Source organism: Taurulus bubalis (genome assembly GCF_910589615.1).
Source record: "Taurulus bubalis genome assembly, chromosome: 20".
Taxonomy (NCBI): Eukaryota; Metazoa; Chordata; class Actinopteri; order Perciformes; family Cottidae; genus Taurulus; species Taurulus bubalis.
Window position 1 is genome coordinate 11740192 of NC_136608.1, and position 25740 is coordinate 11765931.

Sequence of the window (25740 nt, forward strand, 5' to 3'; positions counted from 1 at the left end):
TCCCTCTCACCAGCACTCCCCTTCTCTCTCTCTCTCTCAGCTGCTCTCCCTCCCCTCCCCTCTCTTCCCGTGGATGGTTTAGCTCTCTCTCTCTTCCTCTCTCTCTCTCGCAGTCTGTTAGAGCCGCACACAAGGATTAGAGGGTTGCTGTGAGTGTCTGCTCAAAGAGAAGAAGCCAGAAGACAGAAAGAGATAAAAAAAAGAGAAAGAAAAGAAAAGATCTCTAGAAAAGGACAGCCTTACTATTGTGGATAAGTGATCTGATTTACCTTCACACAGGCTCTACCTCTCATCTCACGCCAAGCTGAAGCCCTGCTGAGCCTTCACCTGGGGGGGAGAACAGATAAGCCAAGGGACTGTATAGGCTGGACCTCCACACGGGGAGCCATGTGAGCGGCACCCCTCCACCCACTTCACACTACAGAAGTCCCCCCCACTGTCTGCTCTCTAAGCTGGGGCAGCACAACCAGGAGTGTTTCCCCCTCCCTGGAACCCTCCGCTGTCAGGGCTCGCGTGGAGGAACTCTCCAGGCTCGGCGGACCACAGCGGGAGACACTCATCTCTGTGCACTGGTCGGGGTGTGAGTGCCCCCTGGTCTGGAGGCCAGCCAGCAGCACTCCAGCACCATGGATTACCTGTTTGGGATTGTAATGCTGCTGTGCGGGGCGGTGCAGCCGGGAAGAGGTGCTGAGCCCAAGCACAACGTACCCAGGCTAAAGCTGTCATACAAGGGTAAGCCCATTCTCCGTTCTCCCCTGTCTCCAGGATATATATGGGACCGCGGTTGTTGCTGGTGCTTTTAACGTAGCTTGTCTAGTCTATTTTTCTTGCCCGTGGGTGCTCTTTCATGCTTTTCTTTTCATCCATTCTTTCTTATGTTGAATATCCCTTTTTTCTCCTCTATTTCTGTGAATCTATTTCTGCCTCTGTGTTTCTCTCTTTCACTCTTTCTCCCTCTTGGTCAGTACACAGCATCTAACTCTCTGGTTACCCGTCTATATTCCTCTCTCCCATTAACTCACTCCTTCCTTCCCACTCGCCCCTGTCTGTCTCTCTGAATCCCCTGTTCTTCTTACAAATATTCAGATTGGTTCCATATGCTGAGGAAATGCTCTAGCCTGGAGTTAAATGTATATATTGGCCCCTGTACCAATTTTCCCCTTCTGCTGTCCGCTTCTGCTAGTACTGTGCGCCCCTGTTAAGTGCTCCAAACAGGCAGTGGAGCCTCGGTTTTAATGGCTTCTGTCCCAAAAACTCTGCTTTCGGTCATGACACAGAGCCTTTCTTTGAGGGGCCACGCAGGTTTCCCGACTTCTCATTACTCTGTCCTAAATGGATCCAACAGTTGTAGAGTTTTGTTTAAATGGAAAACTATACATGCATGTTGATTTAATGCGTGTGCTTGAAATGAATCTATGTGCAGCAGAACGAGAGGGAGTTTCGTGCGTCTTTTTCATATTGTGCACGTGTAAGTTCTTGACGTATACTGCAAACATGTTATTCTCTCTCCTTCTGTGTTATTTTGAGGGGAGACTGCGGAGCGCCGGCTCTTCCTCTCCTCCTCCCTCTCTCTCTTTCTCTCTCTCTTTCTGTCTCGTCTCCTCTCTCACACCCTACACTAAATCAGGCTCTTTGTAATAGCAGACTTTTCATCTCAGCTAGAAATAACTGGCAACATTTTTGGCATATTTTCGGGAGGTTTTTTGTGCTTTTTAATGTCAGTCAGGGAGGCTATTGTGGTTCTTTGTCCTAAAACATGACCAAAAGTATATGGCTGAGAGTACGCTCTCTCGATTTTTTTATTTTAGTCCCGTTTTTCTCATAAAACATACTCTCTGAAAATCTATGAACATGCTGATTTGCCGTTGTTTAGCAGCATCCACTTGAGCGTTTGACTGTCACCCAAAGCTTCGGCTCCTCGGATGATTTAAATCTACGTTGAGGGAAAATTTCAGTCATGAAGGGAGTGAATGTGATGTTTGTCACTCTCATTCATTCTCTATCTTTAGCCGAGACGTTTTAGCTGTAACTTATGTTTAGAGGCCTGCTCTATGACATGCTTTATTCTTTAGATGGAGTGCAAGTTGTAATTTTGGTACCGTATGTTTCCCTTCATCAATCTTTTCAACTTCCCAGTGTGTATGGTGTTCTCTGTGTTCTAAATCCCTCCCCCAAAAAGCATGTGACTTTTGTATTTTAGCAGAAGTGTGGCTGGCATGTCACCATAAAGGGCGATGACATGCATTTACCACCTGAACCAAATAAATCTCAAATGAATCATAGTTGAACTTACCTGCTACAAGTCATACATCCCCTGGGCTCCATGTCAGTTCACACGGAACGGAGCCTCTAGGCATGATGGGAAATTGTCATCCCTTCTTTGCCCAGCCATCTGTTTAGAGTATGTGAATATAGTTCCCTCTTGTACCCTCTCATGATCCTCCTCACTGTTCAGTCTGACAAGTGAACATGTTGCTGACAACAATACTAGACAAGAGAATTGTCATCAAGCATCACACTGTGCAGTGACTGACTGTACGAGTGATGGATGTGTATCTTCAAACCAAGAGAGCCGGTCTGCAGCAAAATAGTAGCCTGTCATGATAGATGTACTTCAGTAGATGTACAATATCTTTTTGCTAAAAGTGCACCAAAGCGTGGTTGTTTATATATGTGTGTGTGTGTGAATGTTCTTGCCACGTCTTGGTGTGAGGACTCAACACCCTCTCCTGTGATTTCCCTTAGACTGTAAATGGTGTCTTGGTGTGTGACTTTGTGTGTGTTTTAGCGAGGCAAAAATGTGTCAGGTCTGGCATGCGCCCATATAATTAGACACCTGGTTTGCGTGTGCCCATGCACGTATCTATGAGCTCACAAATGAGTGTGTTCTATTGTTCTGTTGAATCAGGGTTTCTGTAATCATGTGGGATTGCAAACTGCTGTCGGCTTCTGTTGTCTGCGCTTGATGTATATTATTGTGTGCGTGAACATGGGGTGAAAAAGCCTTTGACTCATTTTCACTGCATGGTTCGGCTTGACTCGACTCACTGTTGGCGCCAGCTACCTTTCTCAATTTTCCGTTTTCCACTGCAGATAGTAGCCCGCCGATGCTTGCAGGATTCTTCGCTGATATTCTTACCGACGCCACGTAAAATGCTGAAACATCATATCTCAGGCGACACTCAGAGGAATATCTGCACTTTGTCAAATGACCACGTCATGGTTTTGTGGGCTGCCATTTAAAAGAAATCTGCAAAGACCGAGTGGATAAACAAACCGCGGCCGCTATTAGCGCTAAGCGTGCTTATTTAAGAAAAAGGTGGGTTTGTGCAGGATGAGCGTGACAATGGAGATTCCTTCTGTTTTAACTCCACCTTCTAGTATTGGCTCAGTATGCTTGGAACCTCAACGGGACCACCAGGTACTATTCACAACTTCTGCCAATGGAAAACTCCAAAAAACAGCTTCCAAGCCGAGTTAAACCGTGCCATACGGTGGAAATGAGGATTTTGTGTTACTGCTAGCCAGTAACTGCGCATGTGTCTGCAGCCCACAGGTGTTTGATGCCTCTCTTGATGCCTGTCAGGGGACAATTCTCGGTAAACACCCACAATGTGGCGGGTGGTGGGAGGAAGAGAAGGGTGGAGGCATGGTGTGTGTGACGGTGGAGGGGAGGAGATCTGCTTTTAATGAAGGAAAAGCTGGCAGACGTACAGTAGACGACCCAGAAGGAAAAGGGAGGCTGGTCGTTAAATGAAGTGTCACTCATCCCCTCTCCCTCCACGCAGCCGGCATAGTAATTAAGTCAAATAAACGACAAGGAGGAATCCTCCTGGGATGGACAGTCAAACCGTATGCCGGGCCCTTGAGTGGGGGACGATCACACAAGCAGAAAATGAGAGAGAGAGACCGAGGCCCAGGAGTAGGACACTCACAGGGAACAAGTCTGTGATTTGGGCAGTCGGATACATATGAGCATGCGAGCGGGGTCGCATGAAAGCGTTCTCAAATGAGTGCTGATGACATGCCTCCAGGGACTGATAGTCGTCTGCTGGAAAGGACAGGCGAACGGCTGCAGAGTGAGCAGTTTGAGAGGTAGAACGACTGAGAAATGGAAGCAGGTAGATACAATTACCTCTCATGGGACGGCTGGCGCAGCAAGTGCAGAGTAAATGATTTCCCAGTGGGGTCAGTTAGACATCTCTCAGCTAAAAGGATCTGGCTTCATGGGGACAGAATGATGATCACACGAGTTAATGATTTTCTCTCCTCCTTGAGACTAGGATAGGTCTTACCAACTTGCCGTGACTAGGAACATAAGGGAGCCGTGAGGTGAAACTGGAGTCCCAGTTAAAATAAGCGTGTTCGGCAAAGGGTGTATCGATTACAATGAAAGCTCACTTGTTTGAACTACTGATAGAAACCAATGTTGTGTGGTAATATTCAGGGGGTGGGGAACGGCAACCCAATGTATTACAAGTGAATCAAAATAACCTAGAGTTGCCAAGCAAAATGCATGTTGAAATCATCTAAAATACTTGTGTTTTTTTTTGTTGCACAACCACATTTACTACCACTGCAGCCACATGAATTGAAAGGATAAGACAATGACACACTCCCATTGATCAATTCATGCCTGTACACAATCACATTCCTGAACACAATCCATCTACAGTACAGCGCCTCCCACACTCTCAGTAACCCTCAGGAGGAACACTGACCCCTAAAGGTCAATCGATGCACATACAGCACACAGAGAAACGGCAAAACCTGACCCTATTGTGATCCCTTAAAAAGGAGCCAGCGGGCGGCACTTTAACATTTAAAAGGCCTCGTCAAACCTGATAATTACCCTTGCCGTGGGTAATTACGGAGCCGACTGTATGACCTCTTAATGCCATCGCAGCGGCCCCACGCTGGCTGTATGGGTGGGACTGAGAAAGAGACAGGGAATCTGGAATTGGCTTACGAACCTTCAAAATAGACACTTGATGTGGAACCGCACTCAACGCAGTCTGGATCGCAGCCCCGTAATAAGCCCGTCTGTGTGAGTGCGTCCGTGAGTGTTTGTGTGTGGGCGTGCCTGCCTATAAAAATACAGACTGTTTGTGGGTGTTTGCATGTGTGTCGGTTTATCAGGAGATGTTGTCTTTTCATTCTTTGACTCGTGAATGAGAGTCTCTCTCTTGCCCTCCGTTTCCCCTCTGTTGTATCTGTCCATTCTGCGGGCTGGGGCGGATGTAGATAATTATAAGGTGTTCTCCCAAAGCGCCAACTTTGGAGACTTTGGAGTCGTCCTCTCTCTCTCTCCCTCTCTCTCTTCGTATTTCTCAGAGTTCTTCTCTCTCCTCCTCCTGCGGCTCGGCCGCTTCTCGAAGAACCACAACACCGCAGACCCTAAGTACAATGTTCATCGAGGCTGTGTGTCTCTGTGTCTCTGTGTGTGTGTGTGTGTGTGTGTGTGTGTGTGTGTGTGTTTGTCTCCTGCTCCCGTCTTTTTGATTGCAGCTCGGTTGATACACATCTTTTTGGCTATCCTTCTTTTCAACTCTCTCACTCACACACACACCAATCTGCCCTCATCCTCGCTCCCACACAGCCACATTCCAATTGTGTCAACCAATGTTTTGCAGTGGCTCGCTTTTCAGTCGTGCCCCTATGTTGCATCCGGGATACACACCGTTTCCCTACACTGACTCACACACCTGACCACAAGTCCACAAGTTGAAAGATTGTGCAATTAAGTGTGTATATGTGTTGACACATTGCCTCCACAGATAATTGTACAATGACACAACGCACTTGCAACACAAAAAGGCATCCATCAAGTCGCAGAAAAATCCGTCACTTGTTTCCGTTGCATACAGGGAGGGAGTGTGATATTGTTTGTTATCGTGGATTGTTTCGTGCTCTAACTTATCTCATTGCATGTAATTCAAAGTAATACTGGAGAAGGGAGGAGTGATTAACATGTGTTATTGTTACATCGTGTTGAATATAGGCTATAATTTGGGAGTTTTATGACCCTTTCAATTGCACGTCTTTAGTTTGTGTGTGTGTGTGTGTGTGTGTGTGTGTGTGTGTGTGTGTGTGTGTGTGTGTGTGTGTGTGGGAATGTCATGCATTTCCCCAGTGTTATTAAAATGTTCTTAGTTCTATTTTCTTCCAACATTTTTTATTTAAACCGACTGATTATCAAAAACAATCTGGATGCGTGCTCATCGACCGCAATAGGAGGTAGTGCACCGCGTGTTTGCTGAAAGATTAACGAGTGTGCACGCGGGCAATTGTGTGTGTGTTCAGTGTACATTTGTGTCTGTGTGTGTGCATAAGCGTTGTATGGACATGCACACAGGAAAAATACCCTGGGCCCTTGCATCTGTGTTTGGGATGTGGGCTTGGGTTACAGCGTGGTGCAGATTGCTGAACCGCGGGTATGAATGGGTCCCGCCACCTGCTAAGTCTTGTCAGTCAGATGGAGAAAGGGTGCACCATTCAATCCGAACAGAGTCGTGTTACAAATGAGGGGGACATCTCTGCGGACAGACGGGCTGAAGGACTGATGGACAACAGACGGACACACAGACAAAGAGACGGGAGGGACAGGAACAGACATGTTAAACGAGTTGTGTAAAAGTAGAGCGTGTCATGACTTTTTGACCAAGATTGATGCTATTAAGGACGTGCCCTGATATGTAATATAATAGCCACCGTTAGCGGTTTTAATCCAACTCCACCACTCATTTGTTTTAATATCACAATTGAAATTTAACTGGAAATACAAGTCCTTTTTTTTCTTTCTTTCCCTTTGACCTGTTATTTTTCTCTTTCTGCCATGAATACCAGGAGCAACATGAGACCATAATTACCCCATTGTGAAATTACAAACATAAATCTTGACATTATAAAAATGTGGTCGATTATCATTTCCCAGTGCAAATGCATTTCATGAAATTTATGACATGAGCCCTTGTTTTGTTACTACCTAAATAATGGTGTGCAGAGCTGCAATGTGCATCCGTGTGCCGGTGGATTTTGTCTTGGAGTGTCTCTGTCACATCGACGTGTTTGCTGTCACAGTTTGCCTGGGACACATTCAGATCTGTAGCCTTTGCCTCATTAATTTCTAATAAAATGGCAGAGCTGACATTCAGCTACACGGTACTGCTGACAGGCGGCACTAACAGGCAGTGGCTCCAGACATGACCACGCTAACCACAGCCTGGTTCCTCTCGAAGTCCATCCATCAAACTGCCTCACAATGGCACCGTCTCCCTCTCTCTGCACAGCTTTGCAGAGGAGTAATATGTGTGTGTGAGTGTGTGTATGTGTGTGTGTGGATACACATGGCACATTGTCCCCGTTTGTGCGCATTCAAACAGGTTTGATTTGATGACTGTATTTACATACAAAAGTGACGTGTGTGTATATCCGCGAGTGTGCCAGTGTGAGTTTTCCTCTAAAGTAAAAGGAGCCAAAGAGGCTGAGCAGCCTGGTTATGCAGTGAGCATTTCAGTGGTGTGTGAGTGGGCTTTCTGCGGTACGCATGGCCAGGCCTCGAGCCGTCTGTGGTCACAACGCTGGTGGAAAACCGCTCTCCTTAGTCCAGCCGACCAATGACAAGAGGAGACACACAGTAATGAAACGGTTCCATATTCAACCGCTTTTGTTACGTGTGTGCATTTTCTTTTCATCCGGCTCCTGTTTCTGCCTTTGTTTGCTTTCATTATTCTCGTCTCTACTGTATCATTCATCATGTTGCCTTCTCTGCTTTTCCTCTCCTGTCCACTCGTCTGGTATACCCTCGCGTTCACTCTCCGTCTCTCTCCCTCGATGCCGTGCGGTGACGAGGGAGCCGAGCATTTGGGTTGAGAGAGATGAATGGTGCTGTATGGTGAAATTGAACACATACTTAGGCTACTCATATAGATTCTTGTGGTTTGGGATGTGGTCACGTTTTCCTTGTTAATCCCTCTGATACATATCCTACACACTCTGAGTCACATTCACAGGGCCGAATATGGTATTAAAATGTCCCATAAGATACAGTACTTGACTATGAATTATGGGTATGAGTCACTTTATAATCCTAGTGTGTAAGAATATAAAATTATGTTTCTTTCTCAACTGGAACGGTGTGTTTAACAGAACTGGAAAAGTAATATCAGTGCGGCTTTAACTGCAAACCTCACATATTTAATCAACGCGACACTTCATGCGCACATCCCTCTGTTCTTTTGGATTAAAACACGCGTGCCGGCTCTTCTTAATTTGCAGAGGTCACAGCGGTGTGTGTAAGGGAGCGCATTTCCTGTCAGAGATGTCGCTCGGATGCACGTGAGCGAGAAATCCGATGACCCAGGTTGTGTCAGACAGACGATCACCATGGAAACCAAACTACACCTGCTTCTGTGCTTAGAAAGAGAGAGAAAGGGAGGCGGCGAGTACGAGCGGGGAGGTGAACTTTTAAAGGCATGTGTGGATATCCTTGAGTTTAGGATAATATTTGAACACTTTGTTAAGCAAAGCTCTCAGCAAATTTCCATGGGGCGGCTGTCTCCTCTTTTTTTTCTCCAGCACCTGTGTTTTGTAGCCGTGGCCGTCGTGTGAGCCGGGGAAACGTACACCGCACCACACACAGAGAAAAAAGAAAGCATTCGAGAGACAGAGAGACTGACAGGCCAAACCAAACCGCTGGAGATATTGCAGTACTGTGGGTCTTTGCTTTTATGGAGCTAGCCTTGTTTTTGAAAGATAAACATGTGTAATTCTATGCGCCAGTTCCTTTTGAGCTGCCATTTTCTTTTCACATTTTTTCTTCTTCTTCCCCTGCCTGTCAATGGAGCAGCTTTGTAGTAATACACCGTTTTACACGCTCTGACAAACCACAGAAACACACCTATCGGCTCTAAGTTATGCTCCTTTTGCCAAGAAAATCAAAGCTGTGTCAACCAACAGGAAATGAACAAGTAAAATGTGTTTTACTTATCAAACAGTGTGTCTTCTCTCATTCAGCCTTCACTGTATATACGTGTGCACAAGAGAGACACTTAAACAGTGTTGCATTAGTTTAATGGAATATTACCCATCTGTTGAATCTCAGTCAAGTGTTTTCCTCCGTCGGGCTTTTATGTTTAGTGTCACTCAAACACACACTCGCACAGCGGCGCGTACACACATTCAGATAAACATAATTTAATGCCCTGTCGCCTTTCTTTCATGCCGTTTCATTATTCCGCTATTGCGTGGCATGTAGGCGTCTAAAGCGCCTGCCTGTTTGGAGAATGGGGGAGTGAAGAGTACTCCACAGACAATTGCACTTGAATTTTGAATGTAGCTCCCCCCCTCCCGGAGCTTTTTAAGACAAGAGCCAGGTTGTTTTCCATAATGGCGTATGACAAAGGGACAAATGATAATGTATTTAAATGAATTGCTTGTATTTTCCAGTTTCATAAGTGTATTTGTGCATGGAGCGTTATATGAAAAATAATATAACCTCAGTCTAGTAAGTGTCTGTAGTTTAGGATATAACAAATCTTTCAGCCATATGTTAATGCTTAACTATATCTCTGGATGCATGCAGGTGTGTGTGTGTGTGTGTGTGTGTGTGTGTGTGTGTGTGTGTGTGTGTGTGTGTGTGTGTGTGTGTGTGTCGAGTCTGTGGCTGTTTGCATTGGCCACTGTGCCTGGATGTGTGCTGTATACTTTGAATCTGTAAAAGACAGAATGTGTGAGTGAAAAAGAGCAGACAGAGGATGCGTGTAACAAGAGAAAGTGCGTTGGAATGGGGACTGAACGGAGTGTGTGTCGCCCATGTGTATGCGTGTGTGATGTGAGTGGAGTGTGTGTGTGTGTGTTTCGGGTGTCTCTGCTGCGTATCCAGGGGCTAGTAAGCGGACTGTGTGTGGTGAGGGGAGCGCGTGGCACGTGAGTGCACGCATGCATGAGACGCGGTGTGTTTCAATGTGTGTGTGTGTGTGTGTGTGTGTGTGTGTGTGTGTGTGTGTGTGTGTGTGTGTGTGCGTGTATGAGTGTGTTGGGAGGTCCGGGGCCAGGGAGTATGTTAGAGGTGGAAGTTGCTGAGTGCGCTGACTGTTCGACTAGTTCATGCTGCATAAGCAGAAATGAAATGATTGGATTACAACTTAACTTCTGGGAAGTATGTCTGCGTGCGAGTGTGTTCAGGAAGAATTGATGCGGTGTAAACATTTAGGTCAATATTAATATATTCATGTCACTTCAAGGGTGTGTACTCACATTTTAAAAGCAGAGCGCAGTGGATTTGTGTTGCTTTGCTTGTGTGTGTGTGTGTGTGTGTGTGTGTGAGAGAGAGTGTGTAATGTTATTCCGTGCTTGTCTTCTGCTTGGTTACTGTATTTTGTATGAGCCGTGGTGCCCTGTCTCTGCCCATGCTCCCATTTCCAAACGAGCGTGTCTGTGTTTGGGTTAGAGGTCCTTAGGTGCTCACGCCCAGTTCCTCCAATTCTCCAAATCACAGCAGATCCCAGCTCAGATAAAGCCTCTCTGTGTGCGTTTGTGTGTGCAGGCCACCGTGTCTTTGTCAGAGATCGCAAACGTGTTGAAATACGTGTGTTATTTCTGCTTTGGCCCATCTGGGGGAAACCTTTCGTGACGGTCTGTTTTGCAGCACTCCTGGGTTCAGCTCCGGCCTCTCACATTCTCAGACGAGACAGGTTTTCACGTATCCAGCCGAGATGGCAGTGAAGAGAAGAAAAGACAAGAAAAGTCTTTCCTTAAACTAGTGTTATTTGTCCTCTGGTTTGTTTACCTGCGGTTGACTCCTTTACCTTGTCTCTCAATGTCTGCCATTCTTTTATTTGTCTTCTCTTTTTGCTTCTTTCCAATCTTTCAAACTATTTATTTTTTCATTCCTTTCCAATTGCTTTGCCTACCTTGGCTTTCTGTCACATCCAATTCGTTTTCCTTTCCTTCATAGTTGAAATACAGGAGGACCTCTTCTGGCGTGCTGTCTGCTGGAAATCTCATTTCCTTACTACCCTCCAATTCATTTCCCTGATCCTGCGATTTTGTGTATGATTGGTAAACTGGAGAATGAGAGGCCATCTGATTGGCTACCACGTGTTAACAAAACGGCTCTGACGACACTTCTTATCTTCAAAATGTGAACTCTTGTCGTCGTAATTTGAGTATTGCGGTGGGCCTTTTCTGTGGTTGCCGACTTACGAGTGTGTATAAACGTCAATGCCAGGATGTTGGTGTGCATGGAGTGGCCAGTGACAGAAAGAAATATACCTACACACACATACGCTCAACCCATCTGTGGTGCACTACACATTCTCACACACACACACCCACAGAACTCCATTCATGCCCACACCCACCCACTCCATTTGCCTCAAACCAAAGTCCAACTGACGCAGATGAGCTGCAACCGACTTTATTAGGTGACGACCACTCCCTCTCACAGTCCTCATCCACCCCACTGGTACTCGACACACATACATGGTTGACACACCACTTCCTCCACCTCCCCTTCCATCAATCCCTTCTTTTATGTAGACACAGATGTCCAAGATCTTACACACTGTGAGTGGGCGCAGATGGCTCCTATAGCAGCCCGTCAATCAGAGCTTTGTGGGGAGAGCAGGGAGATCACAATCCACAGGACTGGGTGTGCATTTGTGTGTGTTTATATATATATATATATATATATATATATATATATATATATATATATATATATATATATATATATATATATATATATGTGTGTGTGTGTGTGTGTGTGTGCACATGTGGGCTATATTGTGTCCCTGCGTGTGTCCATGCTGTATGTTGAAACTGATGAAGATGGATGATCCAGTGTGATAGTGAGGCTGATGTTTTAGAAGACTGTACCGGTGGTGAAAATATAAAGCACATGTTCTGTATCCATTGCAGGAACAAGAGGCAGATGGTTAATTGCATTTCAATTAATTTCATTGTAAACCAAATTCTACTGTTACCTACATTGTATGAAACAAAATGAGCTTCTCTTGAATGACACATTGCACATTAATAGTGTGAGCTGCTTTTCAATAAGATGAAGAAGTTCCATTGTTTTGGCCCTAATTACAATTGAAGATGTTTTTTGGGGCATTTTTTGTCAACATAAAAGTAACTAATAAAGTGTATTTATATACAGTAGTATTAATGGTGGTTATTTGAATACATCATTTAACCAGGGTTCCATCATTTTGAATATTGTTTAATTGATGGTTTATCATAACTACATGATTATTCGCTTAGTCTACAAAATGTTTAAAACATTTTTTACAAGGTACTCTAATATAAATACTGTGTATCGGATAAATATATATATATATATATATATATATATATATATATATATATATAGTTCTATAAAATAGAGGGAAAACAGCAAATCCTCTCATTCTAAAAGCTAGAGCGAGAGGAGGTTCGTTGTTTTGACTTGATAATTGACAAAAGCGATTAATCAATCATCTAAATGTCTGCGTGTTAATTTTGTGTGGTAATTTTTGTATCATGTAATCATTTTCATGTTATTATGAATGCAGACTGAATGAAGATAGATATGCTGGATCTTTCATGGATTCACTTGGTTGGATTTACTGGTTTCACTGTAACCACCTATGGCTGTTGAAATCTAGTTATGCTAATAAATGTACACTGATAAATGAACTGATATTTGTGCTGTGGCACATGAGGTTCACTGGCACCAAATTCAATCAGGGGGTTAACTCTGTCTCAGGAAGGGAGTGTGGTTATTTGTTAATGTAATAACAGAGTAGATGGAACTCGCGGTGGTTAAATATGAACCGACCGTCAGAGGTCTGGCTAGACTTCTGCCCATTACATGTGAAGTCTTGTGCTGGTTTCCATTTAGCTTGGCTGCATATTGTTAGTATCAACTTAAACACTCTGTACACCTGGATGGAACACTCTGCAGAAATCCATGTGCAGTCACACACTCGTCAGTGTGGATTTACATAATAACCCATTTACAGCTACATGTCACCCACACCCACACGTACTTACCTACACACAGTGTCTCCCCTGGCCTTCACTCCATATGAATTATTCAACCAATCACACGGCTGAAAAGGCTGAACTGTGTCCCTGATTGGGGCACGCTGTGCTCACTTGAAATGTCTCACGCTATACCTGACTGACGTGTGTCTGTGTGTGTACGTGTGTGCAAATGTGAATGGAAAAGCAATAAAGGATAAAATTGCTGATTTCATACAGACATCTTGACTGTAGAAGCCGTCATATTTTTTTTATGTTTTATCACAAGACAAAAACAAATATTGCACTCAAACAATTAAGTACTCAATTTGGGAGACACTGACTAATATATTATATATATATATATATATAAAATCATGAATAATTGTGATTTCATACAATAAATATTACCCCATTTGGTCCAGACTTTTAGTTTACTAACTTGTCTGACTGCTGTGGTGGACATGCACAAATGTGGGATTTATTTCCTCATTTTTCAAACTGTTCTTTTACTCTTTTGTTAGCCGTTCTCAACACACAATCAACACTAAATCCTTCTCCTGTTTCTCTTCCAGAGATGTTAGAGTCCAGTAACCTCGTCACTTTCAACGGCTTGGCCAACAGCTCGAGCTACGACGCTTTCCTATTGGATGAGGAGCGAGGGAGACTGCTGGTCGGAGCCGAGGACCACATCTTCTCATTCGACCTCGTCAACATCAACAGAGACCACAAACAGGTAACAGTCAGATATACTAAACTTTGTTATATTTTAATGGTTTCTCTCTTCTCTTCTCTTCTCTTCACTCCACATCTCTTCACTTTTCTACTCTTCTCTTCCTGCTGCTCCCTCTGGAGTCCATTACTCCACCTCTTTCTTCCCTCCCCTCTTCCCTCCCACTGTCTGTCTTGGTCCAGACAGGGCCGTCCGTAATTCCATTACTCCACCTGGACTAGGTTAACAGGCTTTTTATCAGATTCAGGCTGCTATCTTAGACACACAAGGCTGACACAGACTTGCCTGCAGGCTGCAGGGAGCTGGGCAAGGGAATGAAAGTGCTGAAAAATGCATAGTCAATGCAGAGAGAGAGTGTGTTTCCGTTTTTCTTTTTGCCCTTGGCTCGGATGTGTGTTTTTTCCCCCTTTTTTGCTATTTTGTTCTGATCTTTGCATCATTATCAGATAAAGCCCAAAAAGCAGTGATTAAGCACATTTTATGTAATTACCATGCAATGTGCAGCGCATAGTCACAAGAGAGAGAATCTCAGCTGATACAGAGACAAGATAAAGTCTCGGAATAGAATTAGGAATTGTAATCGTGTGTGTTACATGGACATAATAATGCATGTACATGCATGTGCATACATTTCCTTTGTCTTTCCACATCTGCGTGGCCACCAGCAAAAGAAAAGAGCTCAATCACACCCAATTTTTGAATATATAATAATGTCCTTACACATGTACCTTTGCACGCCCCATGTGTGTATGTCATTCATGTGACACCAGATAGATTCGCCTTAAAGACAGTACAAAGCCATTATTTAGTTCACAATGCGTCTTTTCCAAAAGTAGCAAAAGCCTGCTTTTTGAAGTGAAAAGTACAACCATACGCTCAGGATTTAAGCTGTAGAAAGGAGTTTAACTTTTCACATGTCATAATCTGAACCATAACTCATATTTAGACCATATAACAAAATATATATATATATTGACACAGCAAATGCAATATAGAGGGTCATATTTCCATGTCTTCCTCCATATGGAATTGATCAAATTTCACATAAACACAGCACATTTTTATATGTTTGTTTTCCCTCATTTTCAATTCCACTTTAATGCAGTCTATCACTATACTGTTTAAAAGACCATCCCTAGTTTATTGTATGCACATGCAACTCTCAGGATATGAATAAATAGGGAAATAACGGAGTGAGTAACTAAAATAAAGCATGACCAATACAAAGTCCTTCTCCTGGGAATTACACAAATCTTGATTTCCGCTGATTTCTGGCATTGACTCATTGCCTTTCCCGTTTCATGAAACAACATGTGTAAATGTCCACACTCCACCTCCAGCATAGTATGACTTTGTCTTTCTCTCATTTGCACAGATTGCGTGGCCTGCCACCCCCTCGAAGCGGGACGAATGCAAGTGGGCAGGGAAAAACCTTGAGGTAAATCCACGTTCATGATGGCATCATCATTCAAGCTTTTCCCGACATTTTGCCTGTCCCGTGTCCATGTACATCTTCAAATTTCTCTGTAATGCCGCAGTACAGCATGGGAGAAGTTGCCTGGATCAAGCCCCGGTACGATAGATTAAGTGATAGTACAGTAGCCATGCTCCATCGTACCTCTGGCACAGTCTACTCTCTATCGGCCATTCCCCACTGCCATCCACAACTAAACACACTGTACGACAGATGTTCGGTCACAGAAAGGTGTACACAGTGTCCCAGTGGCACGAGGACATCCACGCACTACCTCAGAGGTTATTTGCTTCTGTGACGTACAGTTTAATGTCGGGAGTATGTTTGTGCCTCGGAGTGAGCGCATGTGTGCATTTTTTATGTGGGAGTGTATTGTTCGAGTCCTCGTTATCTGACGCTCTGTGTTAGCTCACATGTGCACAAGTTTGCTGAACACATACTATATGCCACCAGCTTTGTTTGTGTGCACAGCACAGTGTTGGTGTGTGTTATCTCTGTGTTGCTGTTTGGATAGGCTCTCTCTTTGTTATATCCGATCTTAATTTCATGGCTGGATGAGTCTGGAGTGCAGCGGTTGCAGGGTTTAGGATTATCTAGAATTACGTAGTCGTTTTAAAACGCAAAGCTTTTTACTTGAGTCCAACTCGCCGCCAGCTTTCTGGGATTCTCGCACAAACACAAAGTCGCCACCGCACAAGCAACACTACACCTTCGCTCCCTCGCACAGTGGAAAGGGAATATTTCTGGCAGCACAAAATCACACAAAACAGAATGATGAGGTATTTGCGTGCTGTGAAAATGTTTACCCTTGAAAATGAGGCGGTGAGAGCGGAGACGGAGTGCAGCAGGGAGAGACCTTGATTAGGACATTACCAAAGCATTCAGAGCTCCCAAAGTGATGCATTTCTCCAAAACCACAATTTACAGCCGCAGAACAAATGTAACAGCTGCCCCTTCCAAAATGCCTCATGGCTGTATCACTCTCCTTGGCAGGACTAGTGTGTAACATGGCCCAGGTTGTTGCATTTGATTCAGCTAACAAAGGGTCCAGATTCTGGATTCACAATCTCATGGAACTGCCTCGTGTCATTTCTGAGTATTTTTCCAGATACTACAGGAAACATAAATGTTATCCTTCATTTCCAATGCATTTTCCATATTCAATTAGATAGCTCACTATAGTCTCAAAATGCACACAACTCATCCATATGTATACAAACCCACGTACAAATCTGTCCATTTCTCCAACGGAAAGTCATCATCAATAGCGAGGCCAAAGAGAGTCATTAGTTTGATCCAATAATGACTCCTTTATCCTGTGCGGGTGTTGTGGTTTTCACATAATGACATGGTTTGGGATCAGGGAAACCATTTTTCACCTGCGGGCCAGACAGCTTGAGTGACTTGCATAACAAACGTCCGTCAGTGTTTATTGTGCAACTTACCTACCACATAGCTAATGAGTCTAACTCGAAGACAGCCATGTAAAATCCCAAACAGGCCTGACATTGAGGGGGGATTATAGAAGTTGGTGAAATGCATATAATAGGGTTGTGAGAGTGATGTGGAGGAACATGAGCTCCCGCTGTTCAACAGTAGAAAACACAGAGGGTAAAGTCATTAAGTCACACAATCACAGACACATAGACTTGTAGGGTTGAGGTCAGCCACAAGAAATCATGGAAGTTTAGTCTGTGAACTAAGCAGTAGAATGTTATTGGGTTAATGATAACATGCAGTTTAAAGGTGTTGCTTGCTTGAATGAACCCCAGGTCAGTTAGAAACCACTAGCATGCTACGGTTTTGTATTAAACAAGTTAATATTTTGACATACAATTTATATTAAGTTTTCACAATAAATAAATGTTTATTTGAGAATGGGACAAGAAGATTGATGGCCCTCTCATGTACGGTCAATTTGACGATGTAGCTGACAGCCAGGTAGCTTAGCTTAGCGGAAAGACTGGAAACGAGAAAGCAGCTACCCTGGCTGCCTACAAAGTCAACACACTCCGTCTATATCTGTTATATCTGGTTTGTGTAATCATACAAAACCTGAAGTACAAAACTGGGGTTACTGGGGTTTATATGACTCTCTCATTCACTCTCATTTAATTCGTTACGCTAAAGTAGGCTAACAAGCTGCTAGCTGATGCAGTGACGAAGCATACATTTTCAAAATGTCAAACTCTTTAAGTACATCACTGAGGGAGCGAAAGAGACAGAGCCAAAACACAAGTTTCTTCCTCTCTGAGTAATAGCAGGAAATTACGTTTTTTGGAAAGTCTTAGTAGTGTGTAATCCCAGAGTTCATTTGGTTCTCTACTGGAAAATGTCATCACTCCAACCTGAACACAGTGAGGCCTCCAATCAGTTTATGTCTCATATGAGGGACGCAATCAAATCATAAAAATGTAAATAGCTGTGAGGCCTAGAAGCCTGAAGAGATACATGTGTTGAAGGGAGGAAGAGAGAGCGGTAATTTGGCTGTCTGCATGGGATTTGATGCGAGTGCTGCGTTTTCAAACCCCCAAGCAAATGTCTCCTTATTTGTTAGGTGGATATGCGGCATGTATTCATAATAAGGCAAACTCCAGCCTAATCTCTGAACCACATGTGCCCAAATTAACTCCTCCAGGCTGCTAATAGCCCTCCTGCATTAACCAATCCTGTTGATTAGCACTCTAATAAACAGTCTCACACCACTGGGACTATCAACGTGTGCTGGAGCGCCAACCTAAACACCCCCAGTAAATTCAAACATATGGATCATTAAAGATCTGAGTGACTGATTTGACTTACAGGTGGGATTTCCTTGAAAGAGACTAAGTTTCATAAGTCTCTTCCAGTCCAACTGGAAAGTCCCTGCTTTAAAGGGAATATTCCAACAGAGCTTTTCTTTATTCTTCATCATGCATGTTTCCTATTAGTCTCCATTTTCAATTGAATCACCGCAGGACTTTTCTCCATTAAAAGTGTCAATGTTATTTTCACAAAGGATAAAACTTAATTCAAACTTTATGACATGGAGGAGGCTTTTGGAAATCAATGCTAACATGCAATTTATTAAAAAAAAAAAGTTTCACATGCTTTGCAAGGCTACATAACATACTGGTAGTATTACTATATAGACAGAGAAAAGTATTGCAAACACAAAATTCATTAAAATCTCTTTGCCAGATGTATGAAATTATACCCTTTTTTTTTCCCCAGAAGGAGTGTTCTAACTTCATTCGGGTCCTGCAACCTTTCAACCAGACCCACCTGTACATCTGTGGCACAGGAGCCTTCCACCCCATCTGTTCTTTTCTGGAAATGGGCAAGAGGGCAGAGGTAATACATCGGCTGCATTAATGTTGGTTCACCAAATGCTGTAGTTTTTTCCCCCCCGACATGTTTAAACAGTTATATATATGCAAAAGGTAATTTAGATCTCAATTGGGTGTCCATTAATGAGTCATGAAGTGTGCCACCAGTGCTATAGCAAACTAATGACAGTATAAGTCATTGTTTCCCCTTAAAATAATATGTCCACAGCAACTGCACTGGCTGCACTAAGTATATGCTCTCGCACGCTAACATGTGCACACGTTTCTGTCGAGCACAGCAGTAACCATTCACTCCATTGATTGTCTTCTCATCAATGTTTTCCTTTGTGTGAAGAAGTAGAAAAAACTACATGGTTTGATTTCAGCCGTTGGAAATTAAACAACCGCTCCCCTGCATAAAAGTTTAATCAGTCATCTTGATAAAGGTCTACGGGTTAATCAATGTACCAGCATGGGTTCTGCAGTCCGACAATGGGGCGGGGGATGGCTGTTTGCACCATGCAGGTTTTGAGTATAGAAGACCCTGCAGGAGTTCACTTCACTTTAAAGTAGTGTTGTCAGTCATTGATTTAAAGAAAACAGAGTAAGTTGGGTCTCTCTTTTGTGTATTTTCTTTTTATTATATACAATTCTATTGAAGTCTGAGGGTGAGCTGTGCTTTTGCTGCTCCCTATTCTCCATTTTTCCTCTTTGTTGTAGAAATGATTGCTGTGGTCCCAAATGCTGCTTGCTATAATCAGAATTTGGTGTAATTTGAAACACAGGCTATAAATGTACCTTTAGCCAGGCTGAATGTGGCTTTTGCTGGCCTCATCTTGAACTTTGACCCTTTCCACCACAGGAAAACATCTTTCGACTGGCCTCGCATTTCGAGAACGGCCGCGGGAAAAGCCCCTATGACCCCAGAATGCTCTCTGCCTCGCTTCTGATCGGTGAGTTTGATCTCTGCCTTGATTAGTTCCAGGAAGTACACATTCACTTCAGAACTGGTCATTTGTTCCTAACTACACTTTTCTCACTAACAGATGGAGAGCTGTACTCTGGCACATCTGCTGATTTCATGGGAAGGGACTTTGCTATTTTCCGTACCCTGGGAGATCATCATCCAATTAGAACAGAGCAGCACGATTCAAGATGGCTGAACGGTAAAGAAAAAGCAGACAAATAATACAACTTCAATGTAAGCCAAGTATCAATGGCTGAAATAAATTGAGTTTACTCCTGAAGAAAAACATTTTCCTGAAAAAAGATGATCTGTGTTTTGCACAATCTAGTTTTTCTTCATGAAAAAGGGAGTTGTTTAATATATTTATATTTTATAAGTTTACACAAATATGTTGCCTTTCCTGTTTTTTAAGAGGCCATTTCATTCTTGAAGCTTACGTTTGAAGTTAATAGGGTTCAGACTGTAAAAACTAGATAACATACAATTTCAAACCTCACAAACTCCAACAAACGTTACCATTAAAGTAAAATTGGACACTTGTGACCCACAATAACCTCTACTGTTCAGCAGCAGGTGGAAGTAAACCCTTGTCATTGGCCAGTTTTGGAGAAAGAATACCATTGAGCTTTTCAATGGACATCGAAGCATTACATTCTCTCACAAGCCTCAAGTCTCCAATCATTTCCATTCATGTGCAGACATCAGATATCAGAGCCCATTCACAAAGTCACTGGATTTGCCTGCGCTGGTAAGATTAGCGAGTCAGTGAGGGTTATTGACTGTTCAGTCTGTCTGGCTATCTTTCGGCACCGCGGAGGACTTAGGGAGCCTCACAAGGTCAGTTTGAACCTTTCCCTCAAGCTGTGCCATCCCTTTTCCCCCTCTTTCCCACAGAACTAATCCGCTCTCAGCTGTTTTCCTGTAGTGGAGTCAAATTCCTCTCATCCCCCCTCTCCTCCCCCAGCACCATCAGAAATCACAAACACTGTTCTATGTAGTGCTGATTGCTATGACATATTAATGAAGAGCGATTTCAAAGGGAGAAGCCATTGTTGCAGCGTTAATCCCCATCGATCTTTCACCTTGTTCAAACAAATACGCCGGGGATTGTAGCCATTCGGCCCGGCAAAATCCAACTCCTTTTGCACAAAAGGGGGATTGTAATTGCATGGATTACTGGGATGGGGATATTCTATTGAGCCTTTATCAACAAAGTTACATGGTGCTCAAATGCAACAAGAAAAAGACACTTGGGAATTCATTCTTAGTAGTTGATTCTGAAAAGGATTTAGGGTTAAATGGTATAGCTTTGGCTTTGATGGTCTTTATTCATTTACACATCCCTTCACCCGTTAATACCCTCTCACTCAACGTTTAGGTGCAAGTAGACCTCGACTGAATACAGTGGCCTTTTGTTGGGAATAAAAGTAATAAATTGTATATAAAATTACCTCAATGGTTGGCGACACTGGCAGAAGCCTGTTTTTGTATGCGAGGGCATGCAAGGTTGAATTTTTGAATGTGTAGATTAAATGGCACACATTCACAATAGATCTATGAGGAGTGTGTGGGGTACATGATTCATACCAGAGGTCTCACACCCGCACAGCGCTGCTTATAAATCTGCTTTCCACTTTGGCCACACTAGTCTTTTTCACAGCTACTCTATATCCTAAACGGCCATGGAGGCGTAACATGGCACGGCTTGTTTCTCTCCAGCTAACCCCGAGCTCCTAGACACAGGCTCGTTTTACGAGTGACGCCGCCGCAGTGACTGCGGCCACTTTCCCCTAGTCCCTCTGCCCCTTCAACTCGGAGAGATCTCAGCCCTAAGGCCCGTTTAGCTTTGATTTCCTCTCGCGCTTAAGGTCGAGATCAATTTATTCAAGTGTTACCGGGGACAATCAGAGCCATGTGTGTTTGTGGGGATGTGGCCTAGAGAAGGGAGTTATGTGGGATTTGGACTTGGAGCGCTCACTTGGAGTAAAGTCAGATACTGTAACACCAGTGTGTAAAGTGAATGGCTGTTATTACTGAGCCGTGACTGGAGAATATCATGGGGGATTAGGTTTTGGAGGTGTAAAATAGGGGTGAAAGGATTGTCATTGGGGCGGGGTTTGGATCGTAAATTTAGATTTGTGTAGCTTTGTGTGGGATTCAAGTGGGTATGAACAAATGTTTGCTTATTTTACTGCATGCTACGTCGTTTTCTGTGCTTCATTCTTTTCCTTTTTTCCCCTCTAGACCCCAGGTTCATAGGCGTTCACTTGATCCCAGAAAGTGACAACCCTGAAGACGATAAGATCTTCCTGTTTTTCAAGGAGAACGCCATGGACGGAGAGCACACTGGCAAGGCTACCATCGCCAGGATAGGACAACTGTGTAAGGTAACAACACACACATACAAAAAACGTATCACAGTTGGAAAGATCCATGATGATTTGTTTAAAATATGCATGGTCTTATAGAAATGCCTGCATGTTTATGTCAGTTTGCAGGAAATGTATTGAGTTTTTTGGGGTTTGTAACACAGAACGACATGGGAGGTCACAGGAGTCTGGTGAACAAGTGGACTACTTTCCTCAAGGCCCGGTTAATGTGTTCAGTGCCCGGGCTCAACGGCATTGATACACACTTTGATGAGCTTCGTAAGTGTGTATTCATTATTTGTATTTGATTTTTTTTTTTAAATCTCTCTTTCAAATGCTGATGACTAAAACATCACCTTCACCCATTCTTGCTTTGTTTTTTCAGAGGATGTGTTTCTCATGAGCTCCAAGGATCCAAAGAACCCGGTTATATACGCTGTATTCACCACATCCAGGTACAGACCCATCCACATATTTTCATATGACCTCCAAAATGTGCGTGCAAAGGCTCACTTTGAGAACAGCTTGACAGGTGCTGGTACTATCATATTTGTTTGGTTTATTTGTTGCTAGGAGATCAGAAGGATATAAATTCAACCGGCAGCCACCCTAGACAAGTTATTTCCTCTGTATTTGAAAAACACACACGCTTCATATTTCCTTTCAGGAGTTCCTCCGTTTCTCAACCTTTATTCCATGCCTTTATCTGTAATTCCATAACCATTTTAAATTACATGGCAGGATGCGAGTAACCAAGCGTGCCCCCTTCAAATTCCCAGACAGCGGTCCTTGTCCCGTAATCCACTTACAGGTGTCTTATGGTTGCTTTCCCCTCATATTGTTCCCCTCCCCACATCTCAGGATGGAGATTGCGTTTAGCCGGTTCCTCGCTACCTGTCCCCTTTTTCACTGAAACCTTGGCAGAGGCTTGGGGGGAAATCAGATTATGGAGCACGAGGGAGCGAGAGAAACATGATATTCACTCAGCAGGAACGTGCGTCTCTGCCTTGGCCGCCGCCCCAGACTTGAATGGGTTTTTCAGAAGGCTGGGTGGGGCTCTATTGAAGCATGTGGAGAGGTGAAGGCATGGGGCAGTGTAGATAAGTGAGTTGAAATGGCACAGATGGTGGCACTTATCATGATGATGATGAATTTGCATTTGGGAAGGAGGGGGGGTATTTTGTGTCCAGTGGTGTCTCTGAACCGCTTTGAAAGGAGGACAAACACTTCACCATCAATCACGGCTAATGATAAGACAGGCTGAATAGCAGACCGGCGCTAGCTAACGCATACCGACAGGCGCCTTGCTTCACCAGGCCCGTAAAGCTTTTCTCTGCGTCCTGGAGATGTATTCAAAGCTAGAGGTCGGTGCGTTGGTGGTGGGTGTACACCTACGTACCCCCCCCCGCGCACACACACACACACACATGCACGCTTTAAAATTCAATTATGGGGCATTGAGGAATTAAAGTGGTTTAATTGGTTTTCTAAGTGGCCGCTTTTCAGAGATGAATAGAGCAGAGATTCAGAGGGACCGGCTTTTAATATCACTGCTTAATGAGGCACAAAGAAGCTGCCACTGACAGATCAATGTTTGATTGGACTGTTTGCGTGTGTGTGTTTTTTTGTGTGTGTGTGTGTGTGTGTGCGCGCATTTTTGTGGGGTCGACTGAATATGTGTGCCTTTCTCTCAAATTGTGTGTATCTGCTACAACACATGTTTCTTCCTTCTTCTTAAGCATATATATTGGAGTGTCCCTTTTTTTTTTTGCTTCTGGAGTTAATTGAATTTCTCTGTAATTAACATTTTCAAACGCTAATCCATTCATCTTCCATGCTTTGGTGAGTACTGTCGGCTGTGTTTATGCCAGCCACTTCCCTAATTAGTCTGATACAACTTCCCATTGCAGTCAGCAAGACAAAGGACGTGCCGACTCTCATTGAAGCATTTGGTTCCTGCCTATGCAAGAGACTGGCTGTACGAATTCAAATCTGCCATCTGTAAAAAGTGACAAAAAGCTGATGAATGAACTTGATTTTTGAACATCTTGACCTCCAAACAAAAAATTCCAAGCCTGTAAAATAATGAAACAAATCCCCCTTATATGTGGTAAGGTTAATGGACTTCATGGTGTGCAGATTTATTTAAACAGCCAGCTTACTTTGTCACAATCTCCACAGGAACATTTTAATGACTCTTTTGGAATACATATATCTTGGAATATTCCGGTGAAACTCCCAAATGTTCCACTGTAATGAGTCACAGCTCAAATCGCTTGTCTTCTGGATGACCTGGGCAGAGTATGAATTGAAATAAAATTCACAAAATATCCTTTTTTTTCTCGCATGATTGATTGACCTTGCCTGCTTTAGGCCTTCTCTGGCGAGTGAGATCAAAATCCACCCATCTGGCTCGAGCGAGCGCTCACAAAATATTGAAGGGGATTTCAAATATGCTCTGAACCAGGTCTTCTGTTTTGTTGGTGGTGTGCCCAAATTCCTGTCTGTTCGCAAGAGGCTGGAAGCAATCAGAGAGAAGTTCCAATCTGTCATTCCTATCCTTAGGTAATGACAACCGCGTTCCCCTCCGTCTTTGTGCGATGAAGGGTCATTTTGTTGTCTTTCTTCAGTATTTCACAAGCTCTTAATCCCTGTCTTGTGGCCGGTTGTTTATGAATCCCTTGTGCGTGTCATCTCTCTTGATTCCACCGCCCTCTCACTCCCTCCCTCTCTTCATCTTTCTCTATCTTTGTTTCGTCTTTCACCCCTACTAAGTTGCTCTGTCTCTTTCCCCACAGTAACATCTTTAAAGGCTCAGCAGTGTGCATGTACAACATGGCCGACATCAGGAGGGTTTTCCTGGGTCCCTACGCCCACAGAGATGGACCCAACTACCAGTGGGTGCCTTTCCAGGGGAGGGTGCCCTACCCCCGCCCTGGCACTGTAAGTCTCCACCTAAAAAATTGTCCACAAATGTAGTGATTTTACAAGCAATAAAGTCAAATAAGCACAACACTGCTTCTCATCTTTGAGTAATTTTGTAATCCAAAATTTACCTGCCTGCCACTTTGGTCTGATTTACAGTGTCCCAGCAAGACATTTGGAGGATTCGACTCCACCAAGGACCTCCCTGATGATGTCATCACCTTCGCCAGAGGTCACCCAGCCATGTACAACCCAGTGCACCCGATAGGCGGGCATCCCATCATGGTGAGAACCGACGTGGACTACCAGTTCTCCCAGCTGGTCGTGGACAGAGTGGAGGCCGAGGACGGACAGTATGACGTCATGTTCATTGGGACAGGTACACAACTTCACCGTTTGCCGTTGCTTTGTGCTTTAACGTGACTTTCTCAACACTTTTTAATTATTTAAATCCATCACAGTTATGTGCTATTTAATGTTGATTGTTGTGCACTTTTACGTATTTAAAAAATAGTTTAATGCACTGCATTGTATGTAACACCTAAGCTCTTAGATATTTATACATTGTCTGTATATAGATATTTGGGATAAACAGCTAACACATGAAAATAGTAACTTTTCTTTCTTTCTTTGACTTTACAGTTTCATCTATATACAAAAAATATCAAACGATAATGTTGAGAGAAAAATCGTTGTATTTAGAATACGCATTAAGCAAGTTTACATATTCCAACAGCCTCAGGTTAGGACTTTGAATAGCAAACAAAGATGATTGATACTTGATAAAAAAAACAGCCTTTTATATATACATATATATATATATAATACATATACTGTATTCTTTCAGACATGGGCACAGTACTGAAGGTGGTGACAATACCCAGAGAGAGCTGGCATGACCTGGAAGAGGTGGTGCTCGAAGAGATGACTGTCTTTAGGGTAAGACGTTGAAC

The 25740-nt window shown here is 43.6% G+C and overlaps 1 protein-coding gene across 1 annotated transcript in view; it reads left to right on the top strand.

The window, feature by feature from the left end:
* Window positions 1-626: 626 nt before the first annotated feature.
* Window positions 627-25740, top strand: part of sema3aa (sema domain, immunoglobulin domain (Ig), short basic domain, secreted, (semaphorin) 3Aa) — a gene marked incomplete at both ends in the record, with an annotated part of 29577 nt that continues 4463 nt past the window's right edge. Inside the window, 12 exons of the mRNA XM_079236228.1 lie at window positions 627-732; window positions 13587-13747; window positions 15120-15182; window positions 18432-18551; window positions 19389-19479; window positions 19573-19692; window positions 21738-21880; window positions 22027-22141; window positions 22248-22317; window positions 24661-24805; window positions 24947-25166; window positions 25635-25726. Coding sequence (XP_079092354.1) covers window positions 627-732; window positions 13587-13747; window positions 15120-15182; window positions 18432-18551; window positions 19389-19479; window positions 19573-19692; window positions 21738-21880; window positions 22027-22141; window positions 22248-22317; window positions 24661-24805; window positions 24947-25166; window positions 25635-25726 — 1446 coding nt within the window. The remainder of the gene's footprint in view (window positions 733-13586; window positions 13748-15119; window positions 15183-18431; window positions 18552-19388; window positions 19480-19572; window positions 19693-21737; window positions 21881-22026; window positions 22142-22247; window positions 22318-24660; window positions 24806-24946; window positions 25167-25634; window positions 25727-25740) is intronic.